General features: G+C 41.2%; 1 protein-coding gene across 1 annotated transcript in view; it reads left to right on the forward strand.

Moving 5' to 3' along the window:
- Window positions 1-4,193: 4,193 nt before the first annotated feature.
- LOC111645415 (sodium- and chloride-dependent taurine transporter-like) overlaps window positions 4,194-18,004 on the forward strand; it is a 39,182-nt gene continuing 25,371 nt past the window's right edge. The window contains exons 1-3 of the mRNA XM_087170513.1: window positions 4,194-4,415; window positions 15,706-15,935; window positions 16,084-16,218. Coding sequence (XP_087026639.1) covers window positions 15,707-15,935; window positions 16,084-16,218 — 364 coding nt within the window. The 5' untranslated portion in view covers window positions 4,194-4,415; window position 15,706. The remainder of the gene's footprint in view (window positions 4,416-15,705; window positions 15,936-16,083; window positions 16,219-18,004) is intronic.

The following is an 18,004-nucleotide window of genomic DNA, read 5'->3' on the forward strand; positions in this document are numbered from 1 at the left end:
TGAATAAAACCTCGAGGCAACTGAACTTTCTTTTTGAAGAAAAAAAAGAAAAATGAAAAAAAAAATTTCACATTCTATTTCCAATTCCACAAAAAAATTCCCTGCAGATTTTTTTGAGGAAAAAAAAAATTTAGGGGGGAAATGTTTTTTTCTACATTTTTCTGTTTTTCACCTGAATAAACAAACCTCATAATAGATTTTTTTTTTTTTTTTTTAATTTTCAAAGTTCCATCCAAATTTTTTTCTTTCTTCCCAGAAAAATCTCACTTGCTTATCGGGGGTTGATTATACAGATTTTAATAAAACTTGAAATTTGTTCATACAAATCATTTTCCTTGTACTGAATCCTGTTCAGCTGAAGGAATATTTATTTTCACATCAGCTGAGACTGATGGGTATTTACAGATTTACATGTTTACTTGAAATTCTTAGTCCTGCATTTTAAAGATTTAGACTCCTCTTTAATGTTTCTTAACTTTAATTATTCCTGTATTCATGTCTTAAACTTCCAGGTTTGTCTAATCTCTTAATTCTACTGTTTAGATTATTTTACAAATGCCCTTGAATGTGTTTTTCTTGCTCAGTCTGGTACATTAACCTCATTTCCTCATTTCCGTCTCACAATCATAACGTACACCTTGGAGGTTACTCTCAGTCATGAAGCCAGTGTAAATTCAGTAGTAAGATAGTGTTTGAAAAACAGCGGAGGAGTGACATTCAGTCCCGGTCCAGGGTGAAGATAACATGCGGATATAAAGAGTTTGTAGGACAGAGGTAAACGCCGGTTGTCGACACATTGCTCTCAGAGATATAAACCAGTCACTCCATTTACATCTATATCCATTTATTATCCATCATGGCATCAGTGAACAGCTTCTCAAAACAGCCAGGAGGCAGGAAGGTGGAGCTGAACGCAGATCAAACACTACTTTGTGTTACACTTGGAATATATATATATATATATATATATATATATACAGTATATGTATATATATATATATATATTCAGTTAAAAGAGTGAACATAGCCTAAACAAAGGCAGGCCGGCTGCAGGCGCTGCAACACAGTGGACACCTGACCGGTTGGGTAATCATTTTTATGTGCTTTCCCTGTTATTTGAATTTAGTATCAGATATGTAAACAAGCCTGTGTTATTGTACTCGTTCTTTCCCTCATCACACGTTGTGCCTGCCTCAGCATCTGTCCAAGTATTCAAATCACTCTCCAAACTCCGGCCCACTGCTCACTTCCTTGGTAACACTGAAAACGCTCGGCCTGCAGACGGCAACAGGGGAAGACATTAACGCTCTCCGCTGAAAGTCTCGTTTGACCTTATCCGGTCTGATTGTCCTCATGAAAGCTCAAAATGCAAAGCTGACTTGTAAGAAGGGAAAAACACTTGCACCTGACAATGAAACCAGTGGAAACAGTAGAGGTTGGGAAAAGGCAGAGAAAACCCGGTCAGTGTAAAGTTTAAGCGTCATAAGACCCGACTGGTCGGAGTTATTAGTCAAAATCCGCTCCCAGCCATCGGAATCTCACACTAACCTTTTCAAGATCGCTTGTCGTGGTGTAAGAGGAAATGTGCCGGAGAAAAGATTACAGGGTCAACAAAGGGTCAGACCTCCGCTGCCCATTAATATACAGTATATCAAACTGTAGTGTGCCTGCAGCAAATCTTATTAGGACTGTAAGCCAGCGGCGTGCCATCACGACCAGCAGCTTGACCATTTAAAGCTAAAAATAGACGTCAATTAGAAAGATAATGAAGTGGAAGCGATATCTCTCTGTGAAGACACATGTGCAGATGTGTGTGGAAACTCTATCCTCAGTGTTAAGAGGAAGCAGTAGAAGGTAAACCAGCAAATTAAACTGTGATTTATCATCTCAAACCGGTAAAAGTTGTCTCTTAATCAGCTTGTTCAGCATGTGTGATGACAGGGAGTGAAGCTGGAAACCTCTCACTAACACACTGATTCAATATTTATCGAATAATAATAAGCAAGCAGTTTAATTGTGTTCTGCTCTGTGTCCTGTTATTCCTGTTATTCAAGGTGTAGTGTTCTTTATGCAGGACCTGCAGTGAGTCTGAGAACAGTAGAAACAGCATAAATGGACATATGATATGTTTACGGCCAAAAGGAAGGATCCTAACACTAGTTCAGCCAGAAGAAGACGTGCAGAAAGAAGCAGGAAGTACAAAATCATTAGGAGAGTTATAGTAATGTATGTTGTCACAAAGCACCAACACTCCACATAGTACAGCACAGTAAATACCCGAAGGTCTGATGGTGATAACACGGATTCAATTTAATGTTAAGTGCAACAGAGACGTTACCTGCCAAAGGAATATTATACAAAACATATCAGCTCCTTAAGAATACCATTAGGAACCATTAAGTCTTTATAGCAGGACACAGTCAGTGTAGGAAAATGATGGTGAACATCAGCTGTTCTGTAACAGAGGACACTGTTCACTCATTAAATTAAACCCCTTTATGAATCTTCAGGGCGTGAACAAAATATTTGTTAATCCACATTTATCATTCTTAACAGTGAGTTAGCGTTTAGCAGCTTTAGTTATTTATTAGCCTACAGGCTAAAATGTCTGAGTTTGGAGCTACAGCTTCTGTCTGGGTGTTTAGAAATTTAATTAATTAATTAATTAATTAATATTGTTACCTTTACCTGATTGTATAATTATGTTATTAGTTATAGGCCTGTATATTGAGAAATCTGCTCTTCTAGCCTAATGAAGTGGAATGAAATGATTAAAATGATTATAAAAATACTGAACCCCAGGATCAGTGTTTTAGAGGATTCATTGAGGGATTTCACCTGATTACAGTTTATTCAGCGCTGCTCTGTCTGGAAAACACTGATTAATCACTTGATCAATCGTTTATCGTGTCTATTTTCTCTCTCTCACACGCAGGACTCTTGTTTTGGGATTCATCACAGTGGAGTTAACAACTTTGCAGCGGCGCTCTCTGAAGGTATTTATGCTTCCTCCCCCTTAATCCTCCTTGATTCCCTCTCACTCGTTGCCTGGCTTTAGTGTTTCTGGGGAGTGGCGGGGTTGGTTTACACGTTCAGGTGAGTGATGTGTGATGGACTGATTGTGGTAGGTCTACATGCCAAAACCTGATTTTTTTAATCCCAGTCCAGCCTTGTTTGTTAAGGTGGTATTTCTGTAAAGTGTCTACAAACTGCAGCCATTCAAAATATGATTAAAGACATTCATAATAAACCAGCTGCTGAAGTGATGCCTCAGGGCTAAAATGCTAATAAAGCTACAAAATAATAAATATTATAATATTATAAAACAAAACGTGATCACACAGCTGTATACTGGGACACTGCTGTACATTATGCATTTAAGTAAGAACCAGCTGCAGCTGTTTCTCTGCTACTGCATGGACTCTTCACACTGTGCTTCTTTATTTCCACTGCCGCGCGTGCACCCCAGCGCCTGCTCTCGGTGCGCGCGCCTGGTGGGCTGGTGGTGGTGAGGTATCCAGGAGCGCGCATTAGATTCTGAGCGTGTGCCCGTGAGAGCCGGTTTAGATACCAACCAACCAGCTCGTGAAATGGGTGGGGAGAACTGCCACTTTAATGCTCCTTAATGCTGCGTTCACTTGCGGCTCGTAAATCTCCACTTCGCCGAGTGAGACGGAGATTGTTTTAGTTTTTCAAACGGTTTTTGAATGTTAGTGGTTGGAAGGTGATGAGGAAATGAACTGGAACAGAGCTGCTTTTGATGAGGGGGGAAAGTGCACGAGGCATGTTTCCGTTTACTGCTGCTGGCGTGTATTGATTTTGGATAATTCACACAGATGTGTCCAACTGATCATCTTCTTTATCATATTGGTGCTATCTTTATATTCCATTTAATGCCTTTTAACTTTTATTTAAACTCTTTTCATTTTTGAAGAAGCAGCTCACACAACAACAGCAGGTCCTGAAAGATGAAACTGTGACGACATCAATGTAAAGTGCGAAACATCTTTAACACTGATGCATTTCAAAGTTCAGTTTGAATCAGGAGCAAAACCTTCATCTGAAGCCAAAAAAAAAAACATGGCAGTAAACAGTCTATACAGCCAGCACGTGTACTAATTCCGATGTTATCTGCGGTCCGTGAAGGCATCAGACACACGGCTCTCCTGTTGCTCTGAGAGGAGGCAGGCCGGTGATTTTCCACTGCCGCTGATGTCTCCGGTCCCCCCGTTTTAAGAGACAAATGTCAGAAAGAGAGGCTTATAAATAGGCTAAAATATAGGCTACCGACGCGTCCAGCCCTCAGTCGCTCTCACGGACACCGGAGGACACGGACAAGACGAACCGGACAAGGGACCGCGCTCAAAGGACATTAAAAGGACAAAATAAAATACAAAATCACATCAACAGAGCAGGTAACGGAAAAAAACGACATCCTCGTTACACACCTATAAAGCAAAGCCAGGGCGGGATTACTGCGCTGCTCTTTTATGATTTTTTATTAGAAATAAGATTTTGAGGCTTTTATTTGTGTCTTCATTGTGGATGAATGAAAGCAGGTTTTTGCAAACAAAGAAAACCAATTAAGAAGAGTTAATGCGCATTAATGGGTTTTTAGGAAAGAAACGGAGTGGACGGGCAGTAGTTGTGTTTGGTGGCTGTCGGGCTGCAGCTGCTGTGAATCTAAGGATGTTTCCCGAATGGGAATTTGGAGAAATGCTGTTGTTTCTCTGCGCGTGGAAGGAGAACTGCTGGATTTTGTCTGTTTTTCTTAAAAGCTTTAAATGCAGCACGAGCGCGGCTGATGCCATCACATGTTGTTTTATTTGTATTTTCCCTCGTGTGTTTGGCTTTGAAAGGATCTTTTTAATTGTTCATTTTATTCATATTCTTGGTTTTGTTTCAGATGTGGATCAGACCATTTTTAAGACTTTCGTGTTCTTTTTCTTCCGTAGAGCCGCAGTCAGTTCACACATGTTATAGATTTGCAGTCTGTGGAAATTAAATGAATTAGCTCTCATGTATTATTTCAACTTCACCTCATTTAATTCCGTTATTGAGCTACTCCGCCTGAAAAGGGGAAGTGAGGCGCTCGGCGCGGTGAGAAGGCGGGGATGCTGCTCGTCAGGCGCACGTTGCGCATCGTGCGCTGCTTCTCCGAACCACGAGCCTCCCTCTCTCTCTCTCTCTCTCTCTTTCTCTTCTTCCTCATAGTCTCTCTCTACCTTTGTCTCGCTTCCTCTTTAACTCGGCCTCGGTGATTAACCACTTGTTGTGACAGTGAAGATGAGATGTTGGAAAGTGTCAGGAGGCTTTGTTTCAATATGCACTAAAAAAGTATCTTATATTTTGCACAATTTTCTGTTTTCAACATGTAGTGCACATCAGACATCAAATGCACCATTTCTCAAACGCACATCTCTACGTACAGTTTGTGCAGCTTTGCCTTTATATGTATTTGAGTTGTCGCTGTGGGTTGTTTTCATTCTTGTGTCTGAATGTGAAAAAGTGCCAAGTGTCAGAGTGTGGTCGGGTTGTGATAGCAGGTAGCTGGTTCCATTTTGGATCCGTTTCAACATTGGAAAATTACCCAGAGATGTCAGCGCTCAGAGCGTAACGTCTGACAGAATTTTTTTTTTTTAGTGTAGAGCATCGCACAAAACATTCAGACAGATGATAAAAATCCATATTTTGAATTTTAGTTCTTGCAATTAAACTCATTTCTAATATTTAGACTGATTATCAGTGAAGTGAAACCTGAACAAATTGGATTCTGAGTTAACCCCGTGCTCTCCAACCTCAACCCTGCCTGGTTTTGAGGGGGACCATGTTTGCATTTAAGGGGGAAAAGGCTCTGATCGCTTGTTTGCAGTTGAGTTTTCATGGGCTGGATAGATGTATCACCCTCGCCCCGAGTCTGGTGTTGCATTCATTTCAGTGAAAATGGAGGAATTCTGTAGTTTTGCTTGGTAGTCTTCCTGTCAGTCTGTTTGTCTTTCTGTCAGCACTGAACGCTGCTGTATTAACTGCAGCCTTGTTTGTTGTTAAATCATTTATTAAGTCAGTAACCTGAGGTTAGTGGAATGTGTGTGTGTGTGTGTGTGTTGGTGAAATCTCAGCCACAGGCACGGCAGCATTTCCAGAGTAGCTTCTTCAGATGAAAACTGAGCCGTCGGTGACAGTGAATAAAAACATCACCCAGTTATTCGAGCGGAGCTGATGCCAAACTTTTACGGCCGCGCGTCCTTGACTTCAGCTGCGGCCGGACCTTCACTACCGCTCTACATATTAACCAGCACCAGTCCCTGACCTGCACACTCCTCTCAGTACACAACGTCTTCAGTGTCATTACAGCTGCCCCTTTAATCTCATATGATTTTGTAAAACTGTGTTGCACTTGTAGCTTGAGCAGCGAGTAAACTGTGGTTGGCAGCTTTGAAAGATTCCTTTCACCTTGGCAGCTAGTGTTGATTTACAGCTCGCACCAGTGGAGGGCCAGGCTAAATTCTGTAGCCTGATATCAAGTGCACATCTCTGTGCAGTGTCAGGATGATGGACGGGTGAATGTCCTCTTCAGGCTGTTGGACCGGTTTGCCAAAGAGATGTTGGAGCGTCCAGATCTGTGCATCAAAACTTGATCGTCAACTAGAAACAGGAAGTGGCGAGCAGAAGCACTTTGACAGATTTCATGGAAAGTTTGTTTATATGCAGTTTAATGACGACTGCTGAGGAAGACCATGTGAAATCACCAGAAAGTTCCAGAACAAGCGAGTGGGCGGGCCTTTGGTTGAGTTGTTGGACTTCAATGCATGATTCTTCCCCCGAACCAGAAGTAGGAAGTAGAAACTTTCAAAGTGAATATTTAATGAAAGGTGGGCGGACCGATATCAAGAATTAACTGCCAACTCAACTTTCAGTTGACGTGGACGAGAAATCTACAGTTTGACGACAACTGAGCAAAACTGATTCGCCACAACAAGCGAGTGGGTGGAGGATGTTTTATCAGAAGCATTTCTACTTTATTCAGATGAAAGAAATTCAAATTATTCTTCACAGTGTCGAGTTTTATCTCTGTCCGAGAATCGTAATTCTTCTGGTATTTAGGAGACAATTTTGCCTGAACAAATGTCGCTAACTGACTGACTGAGTGATAATATTACACCATTGGTCGTAGATCTTTCAAAATGATTTGTCGTGAGCAAACAGTGCTGCCAACTCGGCCCCTTTGTTGCGACATAATCTTCTTTTGAGACCCTTTAACGACAAATCTAGAAACTTCTTGGACAAACCATAGCTACTTCCTGTAGCTAAGCACAAGGTCAGGCTTTCCCGCCACAGACACGCCCCTCTCCGCTGACCACACGACACACGGACATGAGCGATCTTCTGCAGCTGAAATCTCGGCTCAGTCTTTAAAGTCAGGACTTTAGCAGCAGCTTGGACGTAACTGCTGGTTAACATGTCGTCTCAATGGTTCGTTTGCGTTTCAGTCACTGTTTCAAGCTTGTTCCGTTGTCGTGACAACAGAAACAGAAAAACGTCATGTTATAACAGCCTACGACGTGATTCAGTCATATACCAGGTTTTGATCTTGTCTTATTGAAATTACACTGACGGAATGAGACGGTCCTGGTGAAACTGGCTGTAGTGTCTGTTGCTCTCTGCAGCGCTGTTCTCCGTGTCGCCACTAGATGGCAGCACCGAGAGCGATGGATTTGTGCTTCGTGCAGAAAATCATAAACTTCCATCATCTGCTTTATAAAGCACTAATATGCCTCAATGACTGTGTCCCGTCTTTCAAACACTCAAACTGCAAGCGCCATGCAACGGCAGCAGATACTGTGAGGGGAAAAATACAAATGAATATGGATTCATATTTAGATTTACAATTGTTTCTGGTATTGCTTCAGTTGATTGATCATGAAAAGAAGAAGAAAATAACAAATCCAAAAAACAGTAAAACTTCTACTAACGTTAATAACAACAGTGATAAGATCTATGGTTTATCTAAAGTCAAAGAAAAACATTTTATTCAGATCAGAAAACAATAACACCACTAAGAACAGTTTATATAGAGACCGAGCAATAAAATGAGGTTAAAAAAATGAAAATAAATGAATAAATAACCAACAAGTTCCTCTGTTATAGCTCTACTGATGGTAATTATACATGTATTTAAGCGCCATCTGCTGGCGACGTCAGAGCACTTCATCTTTTTGTTTTTTAAGAATCTCATGACTCAGATTTACTGGCAGCCGAGTCTTCATCAGAGTCCACTGTGTTCGTGTGAAGTCAGCTATTTGTACTTCCCATTTCTGTAACGTGACATGAATACTGGGTGAAAGAGATTTAAAAAGAAAATAAAAAAAATTAAAAAAGCTGGTGTATTCTTGCAGAACAAAAGAAGTTCCTGATAAACTGCAGCTTCAGGGTAAAAACCCTCCTGACCTCCTGGAAAGGTTGGAGTGATTCTGATACTTCACATGCTGAAGTGTTGGTTAGATAATGGTATGAGAAGTCATAATGTGACAGTCTTAAGTGTGTGGTTTTGACGAATGCTTTGCAGTGTGTAAACAGGACGGGTGACCTGCTCTAACCTGAGCTGCAAAAAACAAAAAGTTAGCAAGAATCAACAGCGACTGTTGACTCTAGTTAGATAAGAGTGAAAGGCATGCAGCGCTCTGTTTTTAACCTTTTACACTTTATGTCCTGTTATCTCTGTCGTCTCTCACATTCACTCTGGACGTCTCTGTGCTCTCACTCTTTCATCTATTTTTGTCTCTGTCTGTGATACGTTTAATTTTTAGTAACTGCTGTTTGTATCTGTGTCTATGTGCCCCTCCCTTTTTCTTTTTACCCCCCCTCCCTCCGATTTCCACGTACTCTTTCCCAGTTAACTTTTACCAGCTCCTTTTGTTCACCCTCTTTTATTCTGTCACTCCGTTTCTCTCTTCCTCACTCAGTTACACTCACAATAACTTTCTCTAAAATGAAAGAGTAAAAGGAAAAGGAGGATGCAGAGGAAGGAGGTAAAAGAAAGGAATTTAAAGACGATGTGGAGAATGAGTGGGTGGGAGCAGATATTGATTAAAAGTTAATGAGTGAATGAACAAGAAAGAGGAGAGGAAGCAGAAAGACGGATGGAGACAGAGGGGAAAAAAGAAAAGTGGAGAGAGCGAGGGAAGAGGAGAGGAAAAAGGAAAGTAAGGAAGGAAGTAGGAAATAAACACAGACTCATTTTAAGACAAAAACATTAGACTCCTTACCCCCAGATTAACTCAGGCCCAAGTCAGAGCGGCAGCCATATTGTTTTCAGGTTGTCCGTCCGTCTCATTCTCGTGGACACGATATCTCAGTAACTCCTTCACAGAACGTCTTCAAATTTGGCAAAAATGTCGTCTAGGACTTAAGGACGAACGGATTCGATTTTCGTGGTCAAAGGTCAACGTCTTTGTGACCTCACAAAACACTTTTTCGCCATAACTCAAGACTTCATACAAACATTTAATATTTTCTACGACTCTGGATTAACTGGGATGTAACCTGGAACTAGTCTGAGTGGAGGAGGCAATAATAATTTATAATTAATTTACCCAGAATTCATTGTACTACATTCCGGCGTTAGGTAGTCAAGAACTGAACTGATTTGTGCAACGAATGACTTCAGACTCAGTGTATCTGAAGTCTGAATGTAAAACAGGGGCAAGAGGAGGCGAGGACGCATCACTTTTGTGTAGTATCAGTTTCTTTGGAGTAATGTCTGGTTGGGAAGATTCCTGTGGAATATTGGATTAATAAAATATTCAATCTGACAAAATAATCATGTCCGTCGTCCGTCAGATGAGAATCCAATGACTCAGATCACTGTTCATCAGCTGAAGACCTCAATGGTCCAAGAATGAAACACGCATTATTGACATGTGACTAAAACAAAAACAGGAGGAGGAGAAAGAACGAAGGAGGAGAAATGTGGAGCAGAGACCATGGAGGAGGAGGAAGAGGAGGAGGAGGAGGGGGGGTAGATTTAATAGGCGGTCAGCCCAGTGGAAATGTACATGGTCTTAAAATAGGAGAGTGTGTTATGTAAGTGGTTAGGGAGTGAAGTAAGTGCGTGTGTGTGTGTGTGTGTGTGTGTGTGTGTGTGTGTGTGTGTGTGTGTGTGTGTGTGTGGTGCTGGCTGGGTTCTGAAGTCACTGTAAGTGAGTCCAGAGTCTGGGTCCAGTGATCTCACACACACACACACATGCACACACACACACAGCAGACAATGAGTCTCTTATGTTTTACGTTGAGCTTTTGGCCTGAGCTTTAAATCGTCCGACGTTTCCTCGTGGTTCCCACGGCCGCCCTCGCTCTCTGGAGGTCGCTCTGGAGGCAACAGAGCAACATCAACATTTCCTGCTCGTACATCTCCGCTGTCGTCTGAGAATTTTTCTCAGTAACTCCGATGACTTTCATAACTTGCACAAGACGAATGTGTTTACTTGAAATCTGCAAATTCTTGTCTGATAATCAAACTTGAAAACAGAACGGAGAGATTTTGGGTTTCCTCAGGGCTGATCAGTCTTGGCAGCTGCTCAACACTTCATCCATCCAGTTGGATCTAGAACTTCTCTTGTGTTGGTAGTCCACTAAGCAAGGTACCTCATGTGTCCTTCACCCCAACCACATCATCCAGCTCTTTCCGGAGCAATTGGAACCATCGACCTCCTAGACAGGATATATAATCCCTCCAGTGTGTTCTGGTTCTGCTCAAGGGTTTCCACTCAGTTGGACACCTCCACAGAGGTTCAGATCCCTGATCCAACTAAGCTGACTTCTTTCAAAAAGGATGTCCGGATTCCTCACCATGTTTCCAAGGGTAGAGCCAACCACCCTGCAAAGACGACTCATTTCGGCTGCTTCATTCTTTCCACCCGGTGAGAACCCAGTTATTCATGTTGTTCTTCACAACAACACAGAACCTGATGGTGCTCGGTCCACTTGTTAGCACCAGGCTCAGTTGAACCCAACAGATCCATGCCAAGTATTGACACCGGTAGGTACTCTGGACTTTTAAAGCCTTGTTCTTCAAATGTGCAGGATGGCAACGGTTTCTACTTGGTGTTGGTTTTTCAAATTAAGGCCATGAATATTTTTCAGCAGTGAAAAAGGCATCACAAGCACAGTGACTCTTTGTTGAAACAAGAAGCAAGTGCATGTTCTGTGGAGAACAGTGTTATTCAGAAGAACTACAGTAGATTTTTAGCATTAACAGCTGTTTACTCACCAGTCTTGCCCAGAGCTTCAGCCATTGTAGTGTTTACAAGACAAGAGCAGCTACTTCTTCAAGGCAGCCTAGACACTGCAGTGACTCTGTATCAGAAAGTGATGACATGGTCCGGCCAGACTGGAGCTAGCTGGTTAGCATGCTAACCTTAGTACAAGTGAGTAAAGGAATGAAGTTCGATGCTGAGCTCACAATGTTTCTTCCGGACTGGTCAGTAAACAGAATGCTAATGCTAACGTTAGCTCTGTGGCAATAGCAGAACTTACAAATAGCTCCTTTTAACAAAATAAAAATTTGTAACACAAAACAGATCACTACCTAAAAGAACCTTTGAGGATTCAAGAAACATAAAGTAAATAACAGATTATTTCTTTAATAACTGATATTAATGTGCATCAGCCGTGATTGTTGATCTTTTTATTGATCTTCTACAGTGTATCTCTTCAAATTTAATCATCGTCCTCATCCCTATCTCCCATTTCTTCCTCTTCTTGTTCAGGATAGATATTGTTATGTGTTTGTAGAATATCAGGAGTTATTTCCAATCCAGTGACAAAGAAAGAAGAGCTCAGTGTGAAAATAAGGCTCAAGGCCGAGAGATAAACCTTTTTAAAATACAAACGCTTGTTTAGTGTTCTGGTGTTTGCAGCTTGATGTTTTTCTTGTATAAGTAAAGAAATTAGAGATCAGAGAAAAACAGAAAAGGAGTTTATTGTCACATTGTGTTGTCCCCAGTGTAAACAAGCCCATATTTTTACTTATAATTTCATTGGTAGTTGTCATACAGGTGCAGAGTTACTAAAACCTTGCACGGAGTGCCACAAGGCTCAATCCTGGGTTCCTTTGCTTTCCCAGTGTTGTACGTTACGTCATCGTCTCCAAGGATTGTGAATCTTTTTGTTTGTTCTGAATTTCATTTATTTGCTGAAGACACCCTGGACATGAGAAGTTAATTTGTTTTTTTTGCTGCACAAAAATCAAAGCAATTACACTAGAATACATCCATAAATCAAAATACAGCGTACTTGCCGTTAGCTTACCTTTTTGAATGAGCGAAAGATTTTTTGTGCCTAAAATTTAAACTTTTCTGAAACTATAATTCATTCAGATCCTGGAAAATCATGTAATAGAGTCCAACCTTTTCTATTTAACATAATTTCATTAAGCTGTTTTCTATAAGTATCAGTGATTCCTGACCGTCTGTGGTCGACGCTGCAGGATATACTGGAAGTCATATCACTACCACTCACGGCCATTACTATCTACTGATGTTAACAGTGTGTCACCAACATAATGGAGTCCACTGTCTCTCTCAGCAGGAAATACTTGCACACACGCACATGCAGCGAGTGCTTTCAGTTTCCTCTTAGTGTTATTAATTAACTGTGTAGGAAGTTAGTCATGAAGACAAACGAGTGTGTGTCTGTTTGCGAAATCATTAACTTGTCTGAGGGAAACTTGGACACACAATGGGATATGTTTTTGATGAAAAAGGTGTTTTTATTTCAACTTTGAGGTAAACGTAGCTCCTGTGTGGAGAGTGTGTTCATGGTAGAGACGTCATTTGAATGGAAAACAAAATGTATGTATGTGTAAACAGTAAGAGAAAGAAACCATAGGGGGTTTATCTGCTGTGTAATCGCGCCCTCAGTCGTGCCCTGTGTAAATATCAGTTAGAGAGTCAGACAGTGAATGAATGGGTGAGACAAAAGGAGGAAAGCTGAGGGCACAGCAGCCTGGCAGATGGAAAGAGATAAAGACGTGACATTTTCCACTGTGACAGACATCTGCTGACTTCTAAGTATGTCTGTCTCTCCCCCCTGACTCCCCACCCCCCATCTCTCTCTCTGTCTCACGGCCACTGTCAGGTGGAAATTTACAGCTCTTGTTGTGTCATTGTGGCACTGATCGTCTTCCTGCTCAGACATCCGACCAATCACAGAGTCATGTTTAATACTTTTAATGAGGAGGGGAGGGAGGAAGAAGAAAAGAGTTTAGTTATACTTCATCTCTCCATTTGAATTTATTTCTCACAAAAACAAACTGACTCAAACCATTAAATGAACATTTTAACTGGTTGAAGCTGAAACACTTGATCATGATCATTTGCCTTAGTTTTGAGGAAGTGATCGAAACAGTCATTTGTAGTTGGGGCATATGGAATGGGCTCTAAATCAATATTAGATAAATAAATGAATAAATTCAGCTGTGAAATAAATCCCCTAATACATAAGTTAGGTAATAAATGTAGAAGTAATAATAATAATAATAATAATAATAATAATTGTAAATATAAATGTATAAGTGAGTAAATAAATAAAGAGCTTTTTCTTTTTAAAAAAACAACAAAACCTTTTTATTTATTTCAGGGGACTTTTATTGTGAGACTTTTAGATGTTGGATTATAAAATAAAAGTCCCCCAAAATAAATAAAAATGTCATTTTTGAAATAAATAGCTATTTATTTATTCATTGACTAATGTATTTATTCATATTTACATTATATATATATATATATATATATATATATATATATATATATATCAGGATTTATTTCACAGCTGTATTGATATGTGTATTTATTTATTTAATAGTGATTTAGATGCATTCCATTCGGGCAGACCTTATCATAGCTGAATTTCACATTCAGCTGCAACGTGTACTTTGCTCTTTGCTAATAAAGAAAACATTTGATAAGGGAGTCGTTAGATTGTGACATTAAGGAAGGAGGCTCTGAATCTCTTCCAAAATAAAAGCAGCTATCAGAACCCAACCCTAATCCGTTGGCCTATTTCGTCTGTTATTCAGTATCACTGCTGCTGTGTCCCGTCTATAGTTTAGATCATGTGGCCAGATCACAGTGACTCCATTTGATCTGAGCTGGCACTAAATAACGTCACAGACACTGACCTGGAAAAAAGTCAGTCTCAGTCCAAACAAAATGTGGTGCATCCGCCACTTCTGAGCGCTGTTATCTGAGAGGCAGCAACATGAGCTGAGAGTCCACGAGCTGCAGCTGATGCACAGAGTTAGACACTAATTATTTTATTCTGAAGGCCAAACAAGGTGATGTTGAACAGACTGGACTCATCTCTACAAGGGCTGGGAGATGAATCTAGTTTTATTTTTTATTTTGCCTTCCAACGATTATGAAAACAAGATAATCCAGATAAAACAATTATTATTTGTGCTGCATTCTGTTTCGCAACAACTTCGACTTCCTGGTCACGTCTCGGCGTACGTAAGCGACGCAAGTTAGTGGCGTAAGTTACGTTAGTTACTGAGCGGATTATGTTGAATATATTTTATCAAAATGTTAAATATATGTTTAGGAGTTTTCAGTAGGTTGTGGAAGTACAATAACTTTACATCATAATTTATTTTTATTAGTTTTTGTATTATGTATATATTTATATATTTGTTATTTTTTATTTATATCTTTTTTTTGTTTTTCTGTTGAATTGTATTTAAAGTTAAAAAAAAGTCCACTGTTAAAAAGTTTTTAGTAATAAATGCGTGGTGTTTCCAAAGTCAATGAGTAATCGTGTCCAATAATCGTGATCTCAATATTCATGATCAAAATAATCTTGATTATTATTTATTCTTCTTATCTCTACTGCCACACTGTGGTTGCCTGGTAGCATTGCAGGTGATTCAGATTGAGGCGCAGGTGAATTTCACTTTGAAGCTTTTGAGCAACACAAAAATCCAACCGTGGCGTGAAACCAAACCACAGTGGGTTTAACGGTGGCGTCCTCCGAGCGGAGTCAGTTGAAGATAAACTGCTGCTCTTGTTTTTGCAGGTTGAACTTGCACAAACAGTTTTCATGACTGAGGGAAGCCTTGTTTATCTGGAAGAGGAAGAGCCATAAGACACAGCTCATGTCCCCCAGGCTGTGGTTGACGGCTGACAGTGAAGGACAGGTTGTAACATGTGGTGACATCGTCGAAGGAGAAATTGTTAAAGGAAGATTTAGTCCTTTTAGATTCTTGTTCTTGGAAGTCGGGTGGAAAAGTCAAGAGTGCCATAAAACTATATGACACATACTTACATAAACACTTCACTTCCAAAATATACTTCCCAGTCTTTATTTTTCTAAAGCAGCCTGGAGAACAAGCTCGGTTCTTTCAGTAGATGTTTTTAAAAGTTTCAGTCCTGGTTGATTTCTGTCGGTTAACGTGGACCAGCAGCCAACATCTGGAGCTGGAAACTCTGGGGCTGTGGCTCATGTGTTGGTCTACCAGCCTCTTTAGCAGGTGGCCAGCCGCCATCGAGTGGCGAGGTGTTGAGGGTTTATGTTAAATGCCGAAACATGCGCACATGAAAACTTAAAAAGCAAAGCTGCTGTCGGTGGATTGTTCTCAGACTGATTCTCTCTGATTGACTCTCTCTCTCTCTCTCTTTCTCTCTCTCTCTTTCTCTCTTGTTTCCACAGAATGGCGCAGAAAGAGAAACTTCAGTGTCTGAAGGATTTCCATAAGGACACTCTGAAGCCGTCTCCCGGTAAGAGCCCCGGCACTCGGCCTGAAGACGAGGCGGAGGGCAAACACCCCCAGCGGGAGAAGTGGGCCAGCAAGTTGGACTTTGTTCTGTCTGTGGCTGGAGGCTTTGTTGGTTTAGGGAACGTCTGGCGTTTCCCATACCTCTGCTATAAGAATGGTGGAGGTGAGAAAACAATAGAGCTGTTGATTCACATACACTCCTCTGTTACCTGGTTTCATTTCCTCCATGTTGCCTACAACTGTTCCTGAATGTCTCTCTCTCTCTCTCTGTCTCTCTCTCTCTTTCTCTCTCTTCCCTCACCTCCACCCAGGTGCATTTCTCATCCCCTACTTCATCTTCCTGTTTGGCGGAGGTCTGCCGGTCTTCTTCCTGGAGGTCGCCCTGGGTCAGTTCACCTCCGAGGGTGGCATCACCTGCTGGGAGAAGCTCTGCCCCATCTTTACTGGTGAGTAGACCCTTGGAGAAATAATGTCAGTCGTAACACGAGTGGCTGCACAGAGCAGGTAGGGGTGTGTCCCAGGTGTGTCCTGGAAACAGAAACACTTTAACATTGAGGATTAGGTGTGATCGTCATGGTGTAAGTAAATATAAGTAGTATGAGTAGTAAGAATTTGATCCTCAAAAAAAATCAAATTCAAGCCATAAAACTAAAATGACATTGTCTAATTATCTAAGATTATTTTATAATATTGCAAATAGAATTAAATACAAAGATTGAAGGAACTTTGACTTTATATGAAGAAACGTGTCTATTGTTGACAATGTGAAAACATTATGACACTTCAGGTTCAATTTCTCCTCAGCTGAGGGAGTTACTGAAGTGTGCTGCACAGAATCTCTTAAAAGGTTTCCTTTAGTAAAAGAGAAAAGTTGAGTAATTTAGAGCCGTGAAAGAGATTTTACAGTGGTTGCCATGGAGACCGTCAGTTTGCTGGCATTAGCCCCAGGTGTTTCCCTGAGGAGCTGGTGGAGACCAAACACAGAGTTAAAAGAGCAGGAACACTGGACTTAACGTGACTCTAGATGAAAGATAATGTTTCTCTGTATCAGATAAGTTCAACATATCGACATCAAAGGTGAAGATTGGTCAACGTTGTGTTCACGACATCTTGTTTCTGCTGCCCCCAAGTGGCCAAAAAACAAACAACTAAAACCTTGTGGAAGAGGGTCACGTGACATACGTTATATATCAGATTATATAGATATAAAAATGATATCTCCTGTATCTTTTAGCAAATACAGGAGTTCATAGACCCAGTTGTCGTCTATTGTCGTACACGTCTGACCAACAGCCCCGCCCTCTTCCCCCCCCCCCCCCCCCCATGTGACCTCACTGATCTGAGCGATGTCGCCAGCCTTCCCTAAGTCTAAACTCCGGCGTTTAGATTTTTCCAGACCTGTGTTGTTTTTCACAGAGGAACGGCCGTGCAACATAAGGCTGAGTCACACCAGACTCGCCTCCGATCAGACTACTGAGACTTTACCCTGCAACCGTTACCAGGCAACCAGGCCTGTGCCGGTACACCGACACACTGAGGCCTGTACTCTGCTCTCACCTCCTCTCCTGTCGAAACCTGCCGTCCTCCAAGAAAGCACGTTCAGACTTCGGAGACGTCTTCTCCAATATTTCCTCTGTTATCAGATGGAGACATATTTTTGTTTTGCCCTCCTCTGCTCCTCCTTTCTTCAGTCTAATCTCCTCCGTCTCTCCGTCATCATATTTCCTCCCTCTCTTCCCTCCTCACATCTCTTTCTTCAGCTCTTCTCACCTCCCCCTCTCCCCTGTTCGCTGCCAGCTGAATAAGGTTAATGTATTCATCGCAGTCGCTCTCTCTCTCTCTCTCTCTCTCTCTCCGTGGCTTTTTCTTTTCTCTAATTCTACGTCTCCTTTTTGTAAATTTTATTTCAGTAATTTTATCGTTTCGTTATCTTGATTTAATTATTTACTCATGCTGCTGTTCTCACTTTCACACACACACGTTCTTTCTTCCTTTCAGACACATTATCCTCCCTGCCGTCTCTCTCACACACACACACACACACACACACACACACACACGAGACGGTGTACAGAGTGTCCTGAATCACACGTTGCTACGGCAACAGCGCTGCAACACATCAGAGAAACAGCAGAGAGGGAGAGAGAGAGAAGAAGCAGAGCAGGGAGATCTGAGGAGAGAGGAGATGGGTTGATAAAGACCAGAAAAATTGGAGTAATGAATAAAGGCGGC

The sequence above is a fragment of the Seriola lalandi genome, unplaced genomic scaffold (assembly GCF_002814215.2).
Source record: "Seriola lalandi dorsalis isolate HSWRI2012SDOR001 ecotype SW California unplaced genomic scaffold, Sedor1 jcf7180002054950, whole genome shotgun sequence".
NCBI lineage: Eukaryota > Metazoa > Chordata > Actinopteri > Carangiformes > Carangidae > Seriola > Seriola lalandi.